Below are 21,396 nucleotides of genomic sequence, written 5' to 3'. Positions count from 1 at the left end.
AGAAAATTGGGGATTAAGGAATAAAGGCGTGAATGGAGAAGGAAAGGTTGTAATACCATGTTTTTTTCTCTGCGTCGTCCGAGGTGTTCTCTACTGTGTGCATTATGTCACTCAAATGTATGTTGGCGGGACGATCGGATTTTGGTAACCAAAGGACATCCTTTAGTCTAGGTCCCTCACAGCTAATTCCATCTGCGCCCAGCGTTTCTCAAATGATTCTGTGGACCATTCCTTTATCATTCTTATTTGCGCAGCTCGATAGTATGTCAAAAAGTTCAGAAGGCCCATGCCGCCCTTATCTGGTGGTAGCATTAATGTGGTTAGGGCTATCTCCAGAGTCTTATTTTGCCAAACAAAGGTGTAAAGTTAATTTTGCCCAGCCATGAAATCATGAGTCTGTCTCATTTTTTTTTTTTTTTTTTTATTAAAACTTTATTTAACAATCGTGGTGGTACACTTACTACACAACATAACATACCATAGCATTTCACATTACGTTTCTCCAATATCGGAACTTGGTTACAGTGGAACGATTTTACACACTTGGCACAGTATCAGTTCCCCCGGGGCTGTTTCCAGCCGACCCCAATTCACACAAGTATACCCTGAATGGGCCCCATATGTCCTTGGGTTTGCATGTACCTGGCAAGGACATTATGTAATGTTCTTCACATTCGTTGACATAGGCCAGCTCTTTAAGGAAGTGGTTTGCACTCGGGGCGTTCGTGCTTTTCCATTGTTGCAATATACATTTTTTGGCCACTGCGCACGCAACGTTGAATAATCGCCGGGCCACTACTGAGATCTTACCAATGTCACCAAATATATATTTCTGAGGAGCTAGGTCCGCTGGAATCTGTGTAATATCTTCTAGGATGGATGCCACTTCACCCCAGAACTTGTATATGAGTGGGCACCTCCAATACATGTGGAATGAGTCGGCCTGTTCGTCTCCACATTTCAGGCACCTGCTCGATCCATCTCGTATAAATTTCGCTACCTTCTGAGGGGTATAATGTAACTTATTTAACACCTTGAATTGGATTTGGCGGAGACCCGCGTTGATGGAGACTCCTTTTGTCAGAGCACAATATTTCTCCCATTTCTCGTTCGGGATCATGATCCCCAGGTCAGATTCCCATGTCAGTCTGATCCTGTTTGTTGTGGGTGTGTTTGCCTGCATAACTGCATATAGCCCCGAGACACTAACTCCCCCTTGGGCAGTCAACACATCCAGGCATGGATGGGTGGGTGGTTCCTCCGGGAACAGAGGCCATCTAGCTTTAAAAGATAGTCGCATGCGATGGTATTGCAATATTTTCAGCGGATCTCTTCCCATCCCTACTTTAAATTCCTCTAAAGTTATGAACTTGCCATTAGGGTATATGTCCCGGAGTTTAAACTCACCATCTGGGTCCCAGTTTGTGCGGATACCCGGATCATAGGACGGTGCTATACCGGGAAAGTTCCAGAAGGGTGCTTCCGGGCAGTAAGGGGCTACTATTCCAAGCCTGCCGAAGAGTCTAGACCACGCGTGTACTGTAACGCTAACCGGGTGGAATGGGCAGTCATCCTTATGTTTCTTATTAAAGATTATGGACCTTATATCGGTAGGGAGAGCGGCGTGCTTTTCGATAACAACATGTGGGGAGGTGTCCAGGTCGTCGTACCAGTATTTGATAAATTGGGCCTGTGCTACAAGGTAATATAATTCGAAATCCGGGGCAGCTATTCCCCCCTTGTCATAAGGTTCCACCATCTTTTCCCATTTCATCCTGGCCGCGTTCCCTCCCCAGACAAATTCCACCGCCAGTGATCGGAGGGTTGCAAAAAACTGTGCCCCCGGCCACAGCGGAATTTTGGTGAATATGTATAGCAATTTCGGGAGTATTACCATTTTTAGTATGGCCACTCGACCAGCGAGAGAAATGGGGAGCCGTGTCCACAACTTAAGTTTAGTAGATATGTTGTCTAATAGCTGATCATGGTTGTCAGCATAAAGAGAGGCTGCTCCAGTGGACACCACTATTCCCAGATATCTCAGCTTGGCGGGGGACCATTGCAAACCATATGTGTTGGTTGGGCATCTCGTGGCAGGGGTTAAGGGGAATATCTCGGATTTAGACCTGTTGGTTCTGTAGCCCGAGTACTCGGCAAACTCATGTATTGTCTCTATCGCAGGGCCTAAATGTACATCTGGTTCTCTAATATATAACAGTGTGTCGTCTGCATATAAGGATATGGATTGGGTCTGACCTGCCATTTTTATGCCCCTCTGCCCCTGATGCTCCCTGATTGCTGCTGCAACCGGCTCCATCGTGAGGGCGAACAATATAGGGGAAAATGGACATCCCTGTCGCGTGCCCCTGCCCAGCTTAAACCAGTCAGACAGCACGCGGTTGGTTAGCACTCTGGCGCCCGGGTCCGAGTACAACAGCCCAACACATCTTAGAAAGTAGGGACCTATACCAAATTTATTTAGCACCTTGAACAGGTAAAGCCATGACACCGTGTCAAACGCCTTTTCAGCGTCTAGTGAGACTGCCACTGCCTGGGCCTCCGGTTTTATCTGGGCCATTATACCGAACAGCCTCCTAAGGTTGAGGGCCGTCGATCTGGTAGGGATGAAGCCGCACTGATCAGGGTGTATCAACGTGGGCATGTGTGGGAGAAGTCTAGTGGCCAGGATTTTAGCAAAAATTTTTGCATCACAATTAAGTAAAGAGAGGGGGCGGTAAGAGGACATCTCACTGGATGGTCGCCTGGGTTTCAGCAATACTGTGATTATGGCTTCTCTCATTGATGGCGGGAGAGTACCCACCTCCACAGCCTCCTCCCACACCGACAGCAACACCGGGGTTAGTTCCTCACTAAGCTCCTTGTAGAATTCTGCACCAAGCCCGTCCGAGCCCGGCGCCTTCCCGTTGGCCAAAGATTTTATCGCATCGGCGATTTCCTCAGTGGTCAAGGGTTGGTCCATTGCCAGCTTGTATTCGGAGGGTAGCGACGGGAGGGTGATGCCACGGAGGTATGCCTCCACCTCCTCGGGCGTTTTCGAGTCGTGATTGGAATATAGATTAGAGTAGAACCGGGTGAATTCCCTATTTATCCCCTCCTCACTGGTGACCACTAAACCGTCCTCCAACAGTATGCTGGAAATCGGTGTGTGTTGCCTCTCAGCTTTCAACAAGTTGGCTAGAGCGCGTCCCGCTCTGTTGCCCTCACCATATCTGCGTGCTCTGCTGGGGGTTGACATGTACAATAATTCTCTGTTAGCCAGTTTGTTGAATTCTAGCAGGTTACGATTGATGTCCGAAAGGGTTTCTTTATCGTGTTTTTTAGTGTATCTAGCCTCCAGGTTCGTCAGGCGTTTCTCCACTTCCTCGAGCTCTATCCGAACCGCCTTCAACATACCCGAGGACTTAGAAAGCGGTATACCTCTCACCCAAGCCTTAAAGGCCTCCCATAGAGTGTGGCAGCTATTCACTGAACCCCTGTTGGTGTCGAGGAAATGCCCCACCTCTATATGTAAAGACTCCACTACCTCTGGGTCGCTGAGGATATTTGGTGGCATCCTCCATCTTCTGGCGGGGGGTGTTATGTTTTCTAGCGTGATTGTCATCATAACAGGGGAGTGGTCTGAAAAAGTACGGGGAAGTATTTCGCAGCTGTCTAACTGGTGTATGAGGCTTAGAGAAACCAGCCAATAATCTATCCTGGACTCTGAATCATGTACCGACGAATAAAATGTGTATTGTCTCCTACATGGATGCAGTGTTCTCCAGGAGTCAACCAGTGCCATTTGTGACAGGATCTGCGACAGCATCTCTGCCGCTCTGGAGGGTGTCCGGCGTTTTGTGCTGGAGCGATCCAGCGTGGTGTCAAGGATGGTGTTGAAGTCTCCCCCCCACAAAATGTGTTCATTACCCGTGCATCCTATTTCAAGTGCCACAGTTACATAGAAGTCGGGATCGTCCAGATTTGGCCCATACGTATTCACCAGCACCACCTCCCTTCCCGCTATACTCCCCCATACTATGACAAAACGACCCAACATGTCCACTTTACTTTTCCCACATCGAAACCCAACCGAGGGATGTATGAGGGTTAGGACCCCTCTCGCCTGTGTGGAGTATTCCGTATAGTATCGGTTATGACCCCAGTTCTTCAAGAAGGCCGTGTTAACTTTGCGAAGTGCATGAGTTTCTTGCAGCATGATCACTTGTGGGCAGTGTCTAGTAATATAGGCTCCCAACTTTCTTGATTTAGCTGGATTGTTCAGGCCCCTAACGTTCCAAGTAAGTAGCCTCAACTTCAATCTCTTATCTTTTACTCCGTTACATGCCATCTCTGTGTGTTAGACTCATCATATTCATTCCGATCGTCCCAGAACGGATGTCCTGTGTAGCGTTGTGTCCACCACTTTTAACTTGAAACACCCTCCCAACTGAGCTCCCCCAACTCCCCAAGCTCCTTACATGAGTCCCGTATATCCCAACATAAATGGTTTTATCCCACCCTGTTGGATCCCTCCCCACATCATCCACCCCAACTTGACGATGTTGCCCAATAACATTCGGGACTTCCCCGATGGGCATACCCCTGAAATAACCTTGGAACTTTCCTGAGGGTAGCTGCCGTCGCTGTCCGACCACCCTGTCGGGGGCTCACGGCCCGGTCCTACCTTAAGTTTATGTCCAGGCCATTCTTTGTGTTGAGACATGTTTCCCGGCGGCATATTACGACAGTGCAGGCCCTTCAGTCTGCCGCATCCAGTCCCTCTGCCCCTGGCTGGTTTCCGGCGTTTTTATCGTGTGTTCTGTCCCTGGGAGGGAGAGGGATAGAGGCCTCCACGTATGCCATGGCTTCTTTGGGGTTTTCGAAGAAATGGGCCCTACCTCCATGTTGAATTCTGATCTTCGCGGGAAAAATCAGGGCATAGGGCACATTCCGCATTCGGAGTTGTCTTTTTACCGGCTCATAGGATCTGCGTTGAGCCTGCACTCCAGCGGAGAAGTCAGGGTAAATGTGGATCCTGTCATGCTCGAAGTGCAACGTGCCTTTCTCCCTGGAGAGCCGGAGGATTGCGTCTCTATCTCGATAGTTGAGGATGCGTGCTATAATGGTACGCGGTGGTGCTCCGGGCTTCGGCGGTGGCGCCAGGATGCGGTGGGCCCTTTCGACCAGAAAATGTTCCGAAAGAGAGTCGGAACCAAGGATAGTTTTCAAAAGGTGTTCCACCTGCCGCTCCATGTCCCCTTTGCCGAAGGTCTCCGCTACTCCGACGATTCGTATGTTGTTCCTGCGGGATCTGGATTCCAAATCGTCGCACTTACTCTGGGTTCTCCGCAGTTCAGATTGGAGTAGGGCTATATCTCGGCCATGTTGGGATATCGTATCTTCGCTTGCACTGATTCTGTTTTCTGTATCCGTTATTCGCGCACTCTCCTTCTCTACTCTGGCCTTCAAGGATCCGATCGTTGCCACTATGTCATCCAGCTTGACATTGACGGCCATGAACCCGTTCTGGACCATCGTCGCCAGGCGTTCCAAGGGGTCCTCTTCCTGCCTGTCCGGGGGGTGCTGCGACCCACCAGACACCCCGCATGCTTGAGAATTAGCGAAGGAGTCCATTGGGCCCACCTTTTTGCCTCCTGCCCCCTTCCTTTCAGTGCGGCCCATATAGGATGGTGAGCGACCCTAAAGTGGGTTATGTCCTCCCCTGGAGGCCAGTCGCACTACGAGTTGTTTTCTGCGACGCGTGGCTACTTCCGTGTATTTTGAGCCACGTAATGTGCCTGTAGAGGATGAGGGAGGCGATGGGGGCCCGTACTCACTTACGTCGCCGGAACGGCGGTATTATCGGCCGCGCTCCTCGGCCGCTAGGCAGAAGGTCCGGGTCTCGTGCCGCTGTGCTCACCAGCACTCCAACGGCGTGCCCCCAGTCGTGCCCCCTCCTCCCTTGAGCACCGATCAGCAAAACCGGGCCGTCGTTGGTTCTTCCAGGAGGTTCCACGCCTCTCTTCCCTCTCCGCCGTGCCCCTCCCCCACTGCGGCCTGTCCCTCCTGCGGCCTCTAGTGGTTCTGCCGCGGAGCCGTCGGCCGGCGACGCCGCCTCTTCCCAACCGGTGCTTCTTTCGATTCAGGATTTCTCGGCCGAACAGCTGCGATTTTGTCCAATTTTTGGAGGGTGTCTGCAGGAGATCTCTCGCCACTGGAAACTTCAACTTCTTCGTGTGTAGAACGGTTCAGGAAGGATATTTATTCAAAGGATTTTCTGGCCGAGCCGGAGCTCTCCCTTCAGGCGGCCATTTGCTTTGCGCGCAAGCCACGCCCCCCGAGTCTGTCTCATTTTTTAAGTTGAGATTCAATATCTTTTAGTAGAGGGGGATAATTGGCAGCGTATAAGGTTTTAAGGGAGGGGGTGATCCTTACCCCTAAATAATGTGATTCCTTCTTTTGCCTATCCATAGTGTGTCTGTGGCTGCAAGTGTAAGGTTTTTGTCAAAGATAATGATAGGTTTAAGATCTCTGACTTTTGCATGTTTATTTTCAGACCCACCGCAGCTCCAAATTTTTTTTATGCATGTGTGGCTTCCCGTAACGTGTTTGATGGTTCTGTTACCGTGAGCAGCATATCATCAGCGTAAGCCATTACTTTGTGCTGCACACCGCCAAACATAATGCCTTTTATTTCCTTGGTTTGTCTAATTGTAGCCAACAGAGGTTCCAAGTGTAAAGCATATAACATTGGAGAGAGAACATCCCTGTTTAGTACCGCGATGAAGGGAAATCAAGGAAGATAACTGAACATTTATTTTCTGATAGGTTGCTCTGATCCATGTTATACAGTGCGGGACGAACCCCAATCTCTCCCATGTCTGAAAAAGAAAAGACCATTCTACGCGGTCAAATACCTTCTTGACGTCTATAGAAACTAGCACAGCTGGGGGATGTTTTTTTCTCAACCTTCTCCAATATGTGGCATACTCTTCGTATGTTATCGTGTGGTTATCTTGATTTGATAAAACCGGTTTGATCTATGTGTATTAATAATGGTAGGGGATCTAAGATTCGGTTGGCCAGCACCTTAGTGAAAATGTTTTCGTCTAGGTTAATGAGTGCAATGGGACGGTAGGACCTGCAAATAGTCGGGTCTTTACCAGGTTTCGGAAACAGGATTATTTTCGCTTCCATGTTGGTGTTATTTGACCTGTTTGCTAAACAGAGTTAAACAGCTTAGTTTGGACGGGAGTTAAGATGTTTGCATAAGTTTTATAAAAGCTGGCAGGGAAGCCATCTGTACCGAGCGATTTATTGAGTGGTAATTCTCAGATAACCCGCATTACCTCGTCCGTCGTGATATTTTTGTCTAAGGTTTGGCTTTCGGCCAATGTAAGTTTAGGAAATATAACCAATTCCAAACATGTTATTTGAGTTGGAGGATCTGGAATATCGGTTTTATGTAAGTTGGAGTAAAATATATGACATTGTGTAAGGATAGAAGGTAGTTTAATTTGTTGTATAACGCAAGTATAAAGGCCACTCTCTGGCAAGGTTTAGCTGCCAGAAGGCGATCCATTTTATTAGCGTTTATGTAGTACCTCTGTTTAAGTGATAAAAGATCTTTTTCTACTTTCTTAGTCAGGAAAAGGTTTAGCCTACCATGCGCTGCGCAGAATATTTTCTTGATACATGATAATTCTGCTTCTAGTTGTAATTCGAGGGACATAAGCTGTTTGCGTCTTTTGGCATCTGCTGGTATAAGACGCCCCTTGTGGTGGCTTTAAACGCATCCCAGATAATATTGAGCGGGACCTCCCCAGACTGGTTTAGGTCAACATTTTCTGTGATATGCACAGCCACTTCCTCTCTGATGACTAGGGGGCTCACTACGACTATGCCGGAGCAGAGCGGAAACAGTGCTGGTAAGCTTACCGACCATGTTGTTTCCAGACCAGCATATTTCACGTCTTCCTGCCGGAGCCAGTGTGCCCGACAGGTCGGACCCTGCTGGGCACATCGGCCATGGTAGGCAGACTGTCACGGAAGTAGCGGCACTGTGAATAACGTTGCCAGTGCTTCCATGTTCCCCAGTCCCATAGTGTCCTATAGGACTCTATGGGAATGTGGATTTTCAATTTACCGGCGCCTGACTTTCCAGACTGCCGGGTTTGTAATCCCTCCAGTGTTATCGGCAAGTCAGGCACTGGTAAATCATTATGGGTCCGGCGGTAACCTGCTGGTAGTATCGGCACAGTTACTGCCGGACTCGTAATGAGCCCCTTGGTCTTGAAGCAGAGTGTGCAGGAATTTCCAGGACCAAAGTTGTGGCTTGGCAGTTGTGACATCCAAAGTGACTGTTAATTGGGGCATGATCCGAGAGGGTGATTGGATGTGTAGTTATTTGTGATACAATGCTCAGCAGTTGGATGGAAGACCAAGCGTAATCTATACGTGAAAAAGATCTATGGATGTGTGAATAAAATGAATAGCCTTTCTCCTCCCTTCAGAGCGAGCCAGATGTCAACTAGAGATTGATCCGCAAAAACACGTTGCAGACAGCTCGAGGTGGAGGATGAGGCCCAATGCGTCGCCCTGCTCCTGTCCCGTACCGGATCCCAAGTCAGGTTAAAGTCCCCCATTAGCAAAAGATCTCCCACCCTAAAAAGCTCTGATATGTTCATCACATGTTTCAAGAAACCATCTTGTCCTGAGTTAGGGGCATATATTGCCGCCACTGTTAATTTGATGGAGAATATACTGAGAACCACAAAAATATATTTGCCCTCCCTGTGCGTTTTACTGTGTATTATTTGGAGGATGTGACTTTCTTTTACTGCAATCAATAACCCAGCGGTTTTGCTCTCTGCGCATCACTTAATTATTGTAGGGAAGTGCCATATGCAGAGTTTATTTCTATCCGTTTTGCAGATGTGGGTTTCTTGAAGGACCACCAAGTCCGGTTGGTGTCACTTCAAGAAAAAATCCACCTTCCTATGCTTTTGTGGGGTATTAAGCCCCCTAACATTCCATGTCAAACACTTGAATTTTGAGTGTATATAGAGTGTTGCAAAAGACAGCAGGTGTTGACAGATTGCTAGCTTTATACATTGGCAAGCATCTTACATTTGCTCTGCAAGCAAGATTTCCCCCCCATCAAGGTAGCCTCCATCCCCCTTCTCCTGATAGCCCCTCAACATAACTGCCATCAAGAATATACCCCCCCCTCCCCGAAAACCCCCCCTCCCATAGGTTCCCAGGTGTTAATCACAGTTCCTAACATATTCTGGGTCTAACTCACCTGGCTGTGATCCACCTTTCAACCCAGGTAGAAGTGCGGGAAGTCCTAGCTCCCCCATCTGTTGCTATAACGAACAGATGGATTCCAAAAAGTAAATTCGAAGGGATTGGTTCCTCTGACGTATTCCACATGTTTGACAGGTAATTACCACAGCTGTGCTGCTTCGGAAACTTTTTTCGGCATAGGAGTCCTGCGTCGATGACGTCGATACGCTCCCTCGAGGACCTCCTCAGGCGGCCGACGTCATCAGATGTTATAAGTAGGACGCACAATGCCCGTAGCCTCAGTTCCGTTTTTTCCGCGAACGTGTTCGCTTCAAAATCTCGGCGCGCCCCGGTTCTTGTGAATCGGTTCTTCGATATTGTGCGTTACGTACAAGTTATTATGTCTTCGTCTTCTACTTCCCCGAAATTGGGCTTCAAGAAGTGTCGGGACTGCGGTTCCAAGATGTCTGACGGACCCGCACGACGTCTGCCTTTGGTGCCTTGGTGAGAGCCACGGATGACTGCGACGAATGCCAGTCTTTGATGTCAAAGGCCTTGCGGGAGCGGAAGAAGAAGCTGTTGGCGGGTAGGGTTTCCAAACCCTGTAAATCGAATTCTGCTGGACTCTCAACTGACGATCCGTGTCGGCGTAAGTCCAGGGGGTCTCTTTCCAGGAGTGGGTCCCTCCATTCCTCGGCCTCTTTGAGGCATGCACGGAAGTGCCGTCATCGGTCACCTTCCCCGTCCTCGTCTGAGGACTCCGCCAAGAGGCGGGTTGCTTGTCCTACCAAGCATTAATCTCCTGCGGAATGGGACGCCTTTCGTAAGGAGATGATGGCGATTTTCAAGTCGCAGGGCAGCGTTCCGACCGCGCCTTCGAGAGAACCTGGTACCGAACACTCTAGAGCCACTGTTCGCATGCCTTCGGGCTCGGGCAGTCGGTGCGATCACCAGGAACCTTCGAGGTCCCGGTCGGACAAGGTCCTGGTCCTCGACGCCGTTGAGACCGTTGGAGCCTGTGAGGCCTTCGAAGAAGGCATCGACACCATAGGCGCCATGTCCGTCGAGGGACTTTCGCGAAGCTCCGGCTCCGAGGAAGTCGTCAACGCCATTGGCGACGTCAACGCCACTCCCTTCTGCGCCTTTGGCGCCTTTTGAGGAATTTGTGCCGGAGCTACCCTGGAGAGCTGTGGAAGCTCCTAGGAAGGCGCTCAGCAAGTCTGTGCAGCCTATCTTCGACCCATACTCTGTTCCTCCTCCCAGGGTGGACTTGTTCCAACCCTTGGAGTACATTTCAGAGGTTGAGGAAGGGTCTGAGGCTGAGGTGCCTCCTGAGGATCCTGATGACCTGGTGTCTGGTCATAGCCAATTGGAAGACCTTCGTCAATTTTTGCATGACGCAAGTGGTCTTGATACCTCCCCGGAGGTTGAGTTCGGCAGGCCTGAGCCTGGTGCGCATGCTGAATCTTCGTAGAGGCGCCTTATGTCGAGGGTGACAGAGTATCTGGGATGGTCTACTCCACCTGTGGATTTTCTGCAGGATGACCTGACAGATATCCTTGACCAAGGTCCACCCACTGACCCGGTGCTGCCATTTCATATGGCTTTACAGAGAAGGGTGGCGGCGGCTTGGACTGCTCCAGAGAGTCTCCCGGCAGTGAGTAAGTTGTTGCCAAAAAAATGCCGTCCAGCCAGTGGCAACCCCTGCTACTTGACTACGCACCCCACTCTGGAGAGTTTGGTGCAGGCGGCTACGGCCCCAGCAAAGCAGGCGGCGTACCCTACAATCCCTCCTCATAGGGACCAGAAACGCTTTGACGGTTGGGCGAAGAAGGGATTTTCTTCTGTGGGTATGGCTTTACAAGCAGCCAACTCCGTTTGTGCCCTTGCAAGATTCACGCACACTCTGTGGAATTGTATATCTTTAGCGGCTGACCATATTTCCGAAGGGGAGGAACGGGATGGTTTTCTTGCCCTTATTCAGGATGGCAAGGATGCCATGTGTGAATCCGTTCATTCGGGTCTGGTCATGGCAGACTGTATCAGCCGGTCCATGGCGGCGAGCACCGTAATGCGGAGGTTTGCGTGGTTGCGTAAGTCTGGGTTTGCTCCTGATGTATAGTCCCGGCTTCTCAACATGCCCTTTGATGGTGTCCATCTTTTTGGCAGCAAGGCTGACGAGAGCCTTGAGAGGTTGCAGACCTCCAAAGCTGCATTGAAGTCATTGAGCACTGCAGTACGTCAACCTCCACCTTTTCATCCTAGGGGACAGCAACGGAGGGGAGGTTCCTTTCGATACTACTCTTCCTTTAGTAGATCGCGGGGGGCTGCAAGTCAAAGGGGCCAACGTAGGAGTACCAGAGGTGGAAAACAAGGTACTCTAAGTGCCAAAGCCACTCGGGCAGTTGCCTCTTTGCCCACAGGCACTGCCGCAGCTGCTCCGCTCAGTCATGAGGCCATGTCCCATGGTTCGCCGGTTGGGGGAAAGCTGGCGCAGCATCTTGTAGAAGTGCTTACTGGGTCTGAACAGCCATTGCGATGCTCTGTGTCTGCCGAGTGTTATATGATCTCCTTGCCGGGGCAGACGATATGCCGCTGTCCCTCGCCATCTGTAGAGCACTGCACTTCTTAAGAAGTGAGGGGCAGTGCACTATTCATGCCACACGGCTCCTCATCGCGTCTTGAGGGACAGTATTCTTAACATACTTCGTGGGTCCTGCCGAGAGGGCACGACTGTTCACTCTTGTAATAGTGCTGCAGCTGCCTGAGCTCCCCGGGTGTGATCGGTCCACTGATTCCCAAAATTAAGGCATCCTGCGGAGAACCAAGACAGAGCCATCTACCCCCACAGTAACATCACAGCAATTGTAGGTGAAGGCGACCATCCACAGGTGACGCTTCGGAAGCAAAGACAGAGTGCTCCGGCACATCTGCCTTACACAGCAGCCATTTTGGAATCCTCGACTCCCTCCCGATTGACCCTCCAACCCCTTCCGCCATGCAGCCCATTATTTGTTTCAGCTTATCCTCCAGATCTGTTTCCAATTACCTCATTTATCTATCCCTTCGAGTTTTCAGGGCTATAAGCGTCCCTCTCAAGGTAGCTTTAAAAGCATCCCATACCATTTGCTGGCTTGTTCCTCCTACGTTGTTATTGAGTAAGTACTCCACCATGTTGTCCTTTACTCCCCTGCCCTCCGAAACCCTCTGAGGTGTTTTGTCTTTAAGAATGTGAGCCTAATACTGCCACCTCCAGAGCCCGGGCAAGCCGTATCCCAGGTTTATTGACAATATTATGGGAGCGTGGTCTGCCAGGGCAAAAGCACCGACATCTATTTCTGACACCATTCCCAATAATGACCTCGACACCCAAGCATAGTCGATTCTAGAGAAAGTTCTGTGCGCATGAGAATAAAGTGTACCCCTTTGTGTTCCCTCGCTTTTCCCACCACCCATCCACTAACGCCAGATGAGACATTCTATCTTTTAGCTCCTTCGAGGGCTTGCCCTGTTTGTGGAAAGTCCTTGCACTCCTGTCTTTGCAGGGGTCCCAAGCTATAGTAAAATCCCCAACTAATATTACAGGGCCTTTCACAAAAAACCTCCAGTTTGTTTAATGATTGCCATAGGAATTTGTATTGTCCCGCATTTGAGGCGTAGAGAGTTGCCAGCGTGTATGTCTCCTCCCCCGCTCACCCCCTGGAGGATTGTTGCCAAATAACATCGCTCAGTCTCTCTCCATAGCGGTAATATGAAACCCCAATGTATCCCGTAGGACTATCAATACCCCCAATCCCACGTCTTTCCTGCTGCATAGGCTTGGTAAATTTGACGGTAGACCCTTATTTTTACTTTGTTCTCATCACTGCTTTCTCTTGATTGGTTCTCTTGCCAGCAATTGGGCTCCAACTTGATCCTATTCATCTTCAATTCCTAGAATTCTCATCTCTTCCTTGCACGAGGTGATCCGATGCTCTCGCCCGTCCCATTCAGTCCAAAGGGAAAGGTCCACATGTACTGTTTGTCACACTTCTCAATGCTCTGGCCACCGGGCCCCTCATTCGCCTCTTTGCTAAAGATTTCTGTGCGAGGTCCTGGTAAAGTTGCAAGTTGGACCCATTCTATTTGACTCCCTAGTTTCCTTGCCGCTGCCAGCACTCTTTCCTTCTGGTCATCTTTATGTAGGGCAACCAGCACACTGCTGGGCTTTGCTATCGGTTAATTTCTCTTTGGTCTGACTCTGTGCACCCGATCCACCTTTATCCCGGCATCATCTTCTATATCTATTGAGCCTGCAAGCACCTGTTCGATCATTGCGCTTAGGTCCTTGTTGCCCACTTCTTCGGGCAGGCCTTTTATCCTTATGTTTGATGTCCTTGACAGGTTTTCAAGGTCCTCACTTTGGATCTCTAAGTTCTGCGTCACTCTCGACAAGTGCTCCATGAGCTCATCTATTTTCTCTGTGTCGTCCGCTATTTCCTGAACAACATTTTCAAGGGCGTCCACTCTTTCTTCTAGTTTGTTCCCATCTTCCTTTACCTCTTTTAGAGCTATGGACAGGTCCTCTCTCATTTTGTTCATTTGAATTTGTATGGTGTTCGCTATTTTGTCTCCAAAGTCTTGGAAGCACTGGCCGAGGACCTCCTGCATGACTACCTGCTTGTTCAGTCTTATCATGGGGTTCATGTTCAATTGGTCTCTGCGGGTCCTGTTCACCTTCAATCTGTGCTCCCCTGTCTTTGCGCCACATTTTCTGAATATTGCCCTCTTCTGACTTTTTTGTAGATTTTGGCAGGTTTTTTGCCGCTTACCCTTTGGAATTGGACATATTGCCCCTTGCTGTGCTGGGCAGTATTGTTAGATGATCAAAGGTCGGTGTGTCCGGACCGCCCCCCGGCCCCCAGCTCTCAAGTGGTTCCAAGGATGACCACTTTCGTGATGGACTCCTCCTTTTCAGGAGGAACTCCTCCCTCCCTGGCCGCTGAATGTTACTCGGCCATTCGTGGCCTGCGCTTTTTCTTACTTGCCTTGCCCCTTATCTTTTGGTGCACAGTTCATGTGAGAGCCCCTAATGTCTTTGTCTCTTAGTGGCCTCTCTTGGCCCTACAAATACTGTCCAGTCCCTTACTTGTTCCTCTTGTTGGTGATTGTGGGTGGTGCCTGCCTTCTGGTGTCTTTGGTGGGCTGCACTTTTTTATCCAGGGCTTTCAGTGGTCAGTGCACTTGGACTGCTGCCTGGCCGGGGGGGGGGGGGGGGGGGTTGGGTTTAGTCCCAGTTCCCTCTCCTTATGTGCTGGTCTCACTATGTTTCTCAAGGATCTCCGGGTTTAGCAACACTGCTGGTCACTCCTTGACCTTATCTTCACTAAGTTGGAGCCCGGGTGGCTTCTTAGGCAGATTATAAATTGACCCTCCGGCCTGATCGCTAGGGGCAGGGGGAGCCAGTCCTCTCACGCCGAGTGTTGCGCTTCCCCTGTTGTCGCCGGTTTCCCTCTAGCCCTTCTCTGAAGGATGTGGGCCTGGAATGTCCTAGTGGTGGGCCGCAGTCTGGAATCCCGCTGCCCCCACTCAAAGCCACAGGAATGATGCAATCTCCCGACACCTACCGCTCGTCCTCCGTTCCGCTGCTTTGGCTGGCACCCAGGGCTGGGCAGCGCTCACCCAAGATCCCCGTCTCATCTGCTGCCTCCCTCTTCTCCTTATCGGCTTCTTAGTCCAGGCGCTCCGCCTGGATGCCTGTGGCGATGTCAGGGTCCCTTTCAGGCTGCCGCCTCCTAAGTTCCTTCTGTGGAACTGCTACTTTTACTTTGCTGCCACTCGGGGAGAGCTCTGCTCACCCCCCTGTTGTGAGGGAGCCCATCCCTTCTCGCTCAGCTCACTGCTACTGCTCCGGTGGGGGCTATGCTTCCGACAGGGTACCCAGTCTCCTCGAGGCTCTTTGTGATGTGCAATGGCTCCTTCCAGTATTGCCTGCCCCCTGGCTTCGATTTCCAACATGTCACGATTATTTTGCCGGTGGGCAGTGGACCGCTTCTTTCTGTTCCAATTTCAGTGCCTGGGGAGGGTTTTATTCAGCTGCTTCTGCAATATAGGAACAGGGGGGTCAGGAGAGGAGAGCTCTGTTACGTGTAGCTCTCCTCCCGACACCCATCTTGGAATCCGCACCTTCAAATTTAAAGGGGGAAGCAGTCCTGCAGTGCAAAATCCTATGGATCTGTGGCCAGTGGGCGGATGCCATTAAACTAGGGAGGTGTTGGGGACAATTCTCAGAAATGTGGCAATTCCTCTCTACCTTAGAGACCCCCAGCAACTTTGCTGGAGTTTAGGACTTTTTATTTTTAACCTGGAGACTGTGAGATCCTCTTTCTCACTCACGTATTTTTAATGTGCTTTGAACTCTGTTTCTTTAAGTATGGAGTCTGACAAACTCCATAGGCATCATCTTTACATTGTCACACAGCACCCTCAGTGCAGTGGCAGCGCAAAGTCTTTTAGATTTCCCAAAGGTTTAAATACCTTCTCTTGGATAAACTGTTTCCAAGAGCAGTGAAGTGAATCCGAAGAAGAACTTGGAAGAGACGCCTGCTGCAACTCCTGGACCGTTGGTTTGCCCGGTGAAGCCCTGATGCTGTGCTGAAGCTCTTAATTTGCCTCGACTAAAGAAGCCCTGCAAGGACAACTTCTCCCCTTGAGTTGGTGGGACCAATCAACTCCATAGTAAGCCACTTGGACATCCTCTTGAAGCTGGTTGAATTTCCACTACAGTTGCTGCTGGAAACCGTAGAGCCAGGGAGAGGAACACAGTTCGTGTGCGTTGCTTTTAAGTTGACCAAGAGCTCCAGGAAGATCCTGCGGACCCCAGGAATCGGGACTGACCGAGCCTGAGCCACCTCAAGAGTGCTGGACCCCAGATGCAAGGAAAGCCCATCTCAACAGCCAAGAGTTCGCGGTTGTGCTATTTGCTGAGACGCGAGGAGCTGAAACCGTGAAGTGCCACTGAAAAGAAGGTGGTCCTTTTTTGTCACCGACAGTCCCCTTGCAGTGCAGGAGTCCTCCAGACGGCCTCCCTCTTGTCCCCACGACTGAGGCCCAGGAACACAGGATCTGCAGAGCTGCACAGGAACAGAAGCCAGCTGGAACAGTTTTTCCTCTAACCCAAGGTACTGTACAGTCTAAGAGAACTTACCTCTTGTTGTGTAACCTCACTTGTCCTCATTTGAGACTTGCATTGCTTCTGTAGAGTTGCTATCAGCTTCTTTAACTCACAAGCCTAATCAGCTTGTGGCCCGGCTTTGATTTCTTTTTTTCTACAAAGACTTCTAAAACATTGTGCAAGACTTTTACTTACATGCGAGAATTGCTTCAGCTCACCTAGACATTTGCCCAATTGACTTTGGCCTGGCTCCCTGAATGACTCTTCTTCCCTCTGACATTGTGTTTTGTCTTCCTTCCAGGAAGAGGTTAGCTCGCGTATCATTGGGGGGTTACCAAAAGTACTTACCTGCTTCAGAATATTTGTGAGATCTCTTTTTTTTATTCTAATAACCTTTCTCTTTGACAAACTCCTGCTCTAAATGCAACAGTGATATATTAATGTCCAGTGTCCTAGCTATTTAAGTTACCTGAGGGTGTAGGAAGTGTCTGTGTGCCATCCCAAATGGGTACTTACTGATTTAGAGAAACTAAGAGTGTGTATTTTGGAGTGTATTTGTGTGTTACCATTACATTGCCCCTTCTGAAGAAGACTTACCCAGACTGACTGTTAAATAAATTAATAATTGTTTGATCAAGAAACCTTGTGTGTAAGAGTTTATTTGAATACTTGTCACTGTGAATCTCTGTGTAACTCCCCTACAGCTCACATTGACCCCTCTTGGGATAAGCCTGGCTGCTCAACACACTACCAACCTGTGTAGTACAGACTTGTACCAAAGGTTGGGTTTCTATTGCCAGGAGGTCAGGGTTGTTGTAGTGCACCCAAAGGGTACTGCATACAATCTTGCCTAACAGGAGGAATGGGGACTATGTACTCTGAGTACAGTAGTCTCTACAGTTAATACTTTTTTCTTCATAAAGGGAAGTTCCAACATTGGTTCAAAATAAATAAGCACAATGAACTATCTGACCAAGCCCATTACACTTCCCTTGAATGACTCGCGCTGGAAATCTACCGGGTGGCCTTTCTTGGACAAATGTTTCTAATGAAATAACTGGATGGCTTCTCCTTAATTTAAGCAACGCATCTCTGGGGTTTGTAATCCTCAACCCAGTGTTCTGTTTCTGTAATTTTTCAGTCAATCTGTTTTGGGAGTTTGCATGTCTCTAAGCTTATTACTTGACTCTCAACTCTGTAGCTCCAAGTCCTACCTATGCTTCTTGTACTGAACTCCTGGGAGACCTCTCCCATTGGTTTATGGGCGTTATGTGCACCTTGACGTTATGCAAAAACAGAAGTTAGGGCAGGTTGATAACTGGATAAGCCCCAGAGCTACCACTAGGTTGCTGGCCTCCAGAGGTTCGGTTTGGATGCCTTTCCCACTCCCCAGTCTTGGGTTTTAGCTTTAGTGTCCAACACTCATTCCTAGTCTCTCCTTGTTTAGTCTCAACAGTCTTCTGCCTAATGAGATCTTTCCCGCACATCTTGCCCTCTCCTATTTTCTCTCTACCGACTCATTGATGTTTTGCCAGGTTTATAGTGATATTTTCCAATGGCATATTTTCGAAATCCCATTATGTCGACGCAATTTAGCTGAAGATTTTATGTTTAAAAATGTTATGTTTAAAATGGGGTGGTTCCCCCCCAAACCCTTGTTTTTTTGTAAAAACCCTTATTTTACTTACCCAACAAAAAAAATGAAATAAAACAAAATATATTCCCAAAAAAATAATTCGACAAAATTTTTCGACATAATGGTGTTTCGAAAATATGTATCCGAAAATATGACCGGATACTGTTTTGCCACATGCTTGTACAGCCACTCCTCCACCCAAACCCTTAAGTCTTAGGGTGTGCTTTCTCTTTCTTCCCTCGGCCTTCTCCTTCAAACTCCTCCATTGTAGTCCTCTCCTCCTTCAACTCCTCCCACCTCCTTGTTATTACACGCTCAATGCCACCTCCTTATTGCACGCTCCACGTCTTAACCACTGTAGTCTCCAGCCTCCTTACTGTGGCTCATCCCCTCCTTTTTTACTCAACTCCTTGTACAATGTCCTCCTTAACTTCTCTGTCTTCCCATTGATGCCCCTAACCTTCTCCTGAATACACTCCTCCTCTCCCTTGATTTCACCTCCAACCTCCTTTTCAGTGCACTCCTCTCCCAACCATTAATACTCCGACCTTTTCTCCTTTAGCTCCTCCTCAAGTCACCTCACTCCTCCTGATGTATCTCTTCACTACATCCTTGCACCTCTCCACCTCCCTTCTCTCTTCTCCTCTCACTCTATCTGGCTACTTCTCCCGAGAACCCTTCCTCCTGTTCAGCCTCAATCTCCTTCTGCCTTTGCCTCTGACACTCTCCACCACTCCTTCCTATCTGCATACACCCACATAGTTAACAAACTACAATCAGTTTATACAGTGGGCGAGCTCTGCACCCTCTCTTAACCGCATTCCGTTATTCCTACTCATTGTTCTTGTAAAGGGATTGATTATGCAGGATTGTCTGTGGTGTCCCTGCTGCCTCGGTGTTTCCGCCCTGCTTTCTCTGTATCCGCGGTAGCAGCCTCGATTAGGACTACCCGTCGATTTGAAACTACACTTTTTCAATGTAGCGCCTGGGTCTGCTGTGGAATTCCCCATCCCACGTAGAGGAGAACAAAGGCTTCTCAATGTGCAATGCCCCCTCAAGGTGCTTGAACATGGGGAGGAATATTTCTACTATGGACATGTTTCTCAGATTCTAGCTGTTATGTCTCTGTTTCCTTTATGGGCAGTACGTTGTAAGGTTCTGTGTGTTTTTGAAAGAATTTGAAAGGCCTCGTTTTTTGTGCACCACCTGAAATAGGCCAGTGTTTTTTTTGCTTTGTTTCGACATAGGAATCTCCTCCCTCCCCCACCACAGACCCCGTCTACTCCACGCCCCCCCACCAGCTCCATCCTCCCAACATCCACCCCATTACTCTCCTAACGCTACATTAACATATACATTTATGTGTAATTTTCTGATTCGACCTAAAATTCACACAAAATGCAGACTTTCTATTGAAAGTCTTTTTAAACGCATATTATGCTTAGTAAATTCCTATTTCCTGGTGGCCACACCATTATCTTTCCAGGGTGTAGAATTGGCATTTGAGAAAGCCTTGCAGAAAATGAGGTTCTCTTGGCTACTACATGTGGTGACCTTTGGGATGGTTGAAAGGATCCTTGTGTTTTAAATTTTTTCCATCTATTCAGAACCTCTTTAGGTGGGGCAGAGGCAGATTCTTGTTCCATTTGAGGACCCCTTGCCAAAAGATTGGGACATGGTATGCCCTGCACACATTCCCTAGGCCCAGCATCATGTAGTGGGTGGCAGCACACTGCCTTGTTGGCCATCCTAGCATCTACCCCAAGGGTCAGGCAGGGGACTTAGTTATAACACTCGCTCGAGTTCTACTAGTGTCTATTTTATAGTTGCAGTCAGGATTGTAACAATATATTTCCTTGTAAAAATATTGCTAATCTATCTGCTTTAATCAACTTATATTTGAAAAAAATAAAACATAAACATTCTGTTAACTTTGTTGTGCTTTTTTCCCCATGTTAAACCTATCTGCAGTTTGAAGGGTATTCCTGTGAGTTCAAACTCATTGCTTTACTTTAAAGACATCAAAGTAGTGTATCATAAATGTAGATCTTAGTGAAAAGTATATTTCAGCGGCACACTAGAGTTTACATTAAACCTGCAGTTTATATTTCTGAGAGGAGCAAAATATATCACTACATTAGCTGTGAAGGTGTGACTTTAATTTATCATGGTGTTAAGGAGCACTTGATGAACATGATTCTACTTCCTAGTGTTCTTTTAGTTTTCAGCATATTTTGTTTTAAAAGTGGATTTTGTGATCCTTAATTATTACCTTTTCAGATCCTGTAGTATGCATACCCTCCAGCTTCTTTATAGGTGATAATGGAGTTCCTTTAGAAGTAATTGCAGGGAGCATGTCTACCGATGAACTTGTTAACAGGATTGACAAAGTGAAGCAGGTAAACATGCTTTGACTCTTATTCGTGAAATATGGCACTGGATCTGAAGTACCCTTTACCTCTCCATGTACCACTATTTCATATAGCTTGCAGTTTGGGTATCATATTTGTTAGAAAATCTATGACCTACTGTTAAGTTACTAATTCAAAATTGTTGCTCCTTGTTCCTTAGATGCACACAGTAAAAAGTGATGTATCAACTGACCTTGAGAACCATACAGCAAGTTCAGTTTCTGAATGTTCACCTGCATCAGGGGGCCTGGTTGGATCTATTACTCAGTCAAACAACGGTGTGCTAATAGAGGAGCACAATGAAACAGACCCTGCACCTCCAGACATAAGCAACATATCTTCAACAAGTAAGATGTGCCAGAGGTTTTCTTTTAGTGCTGTTCTTCTGAAACAATACGGTTTTTATTTCCTAGTACAATTCTACTGCTCTAGTTGCCACAAATAGAATGTTGGATGGACATACCGGATGTGAATATCAATATTTGTGTTCTAAATCACAGTTGAAATTGCTTGAATCTGCTTACCAAATCTAAAGGAACACTTATTTATTTTTGCGACATCTTTTTATTGGCATTAGCCCACATCTTAATTGAGTAAATGCTGAGGTTCAGCCAATTCCATCTAATGACTAATGTCCCCTATCCCAAACTAACCACCTCTCTACTCCCCGCTCCCGGTTCCCCAACATGACAACTGCTACCCACCCCCTTCACTTCCAACAGTGAATTAGCTCTGCAGGAACAAAGTCAGAAATGTAGGAGTGTCCGGAGTATTGGTGTTGTCATTAGCCACCATCCTGTTTGCCCCTTCACTTAATCGCTAGCTAATCCATTAGGTGTATTGACTCCCATTCTCTGTCCTCCATCTCACCCTCCTGCTATACGTATGGGTCAGTAAGTTTCCGGAAT

At 48.3% G+C, this 21,396-nt stretch overlaps 1 protein-coding gene across 2 annotated transcripts in view; it reads left to right on the top strand.

Annotated features, from left to right (window-relative positions):
- The window catches only part of UBXN4 (UBX domain protein 4), a 1,027,720-nt gene that overhangs the window by 326,771 nt on the left and 679,553 nt on the right, over positions 1-21,396 (top strand). For both annotated transcript variants that reach the window (XM_069616541.1, XM_069616540.1), the window contains 2 exons: positions 20,358-20,476; positions 20,649-20,835. In XM_069616541.1, the coding sequence (XP_069472642.1) occupies positions 20,358-20,476; positions 20,649-20,835 (306 nt within the window). The remainder of the gene's footprint in view (positions 1-20,357; positions 20,477-20,648; positions 20,836-21,396) is intronic.

This window comes from Ambystoma mexicanum, chromosome 9 (assembly GCF_040938575.1).
Source record: "Ambystoma mexicanum isolate Mex_15411 chromosome 9, UKY_AmexF1_1, whole genome shotgun sequence".
Taxonomy (NCBI): domain Eukaryota; kingdom Metazoa; phylum Chordata; class Amphibia; order Caudata; family Ambystomatidae; genus Ambystoma; species Ambystoma mexicanum.
Note: the sequence above shows the minus strand (reverse complement) of the source record. Positions and strands in the feature narration are given on the sequence as shown.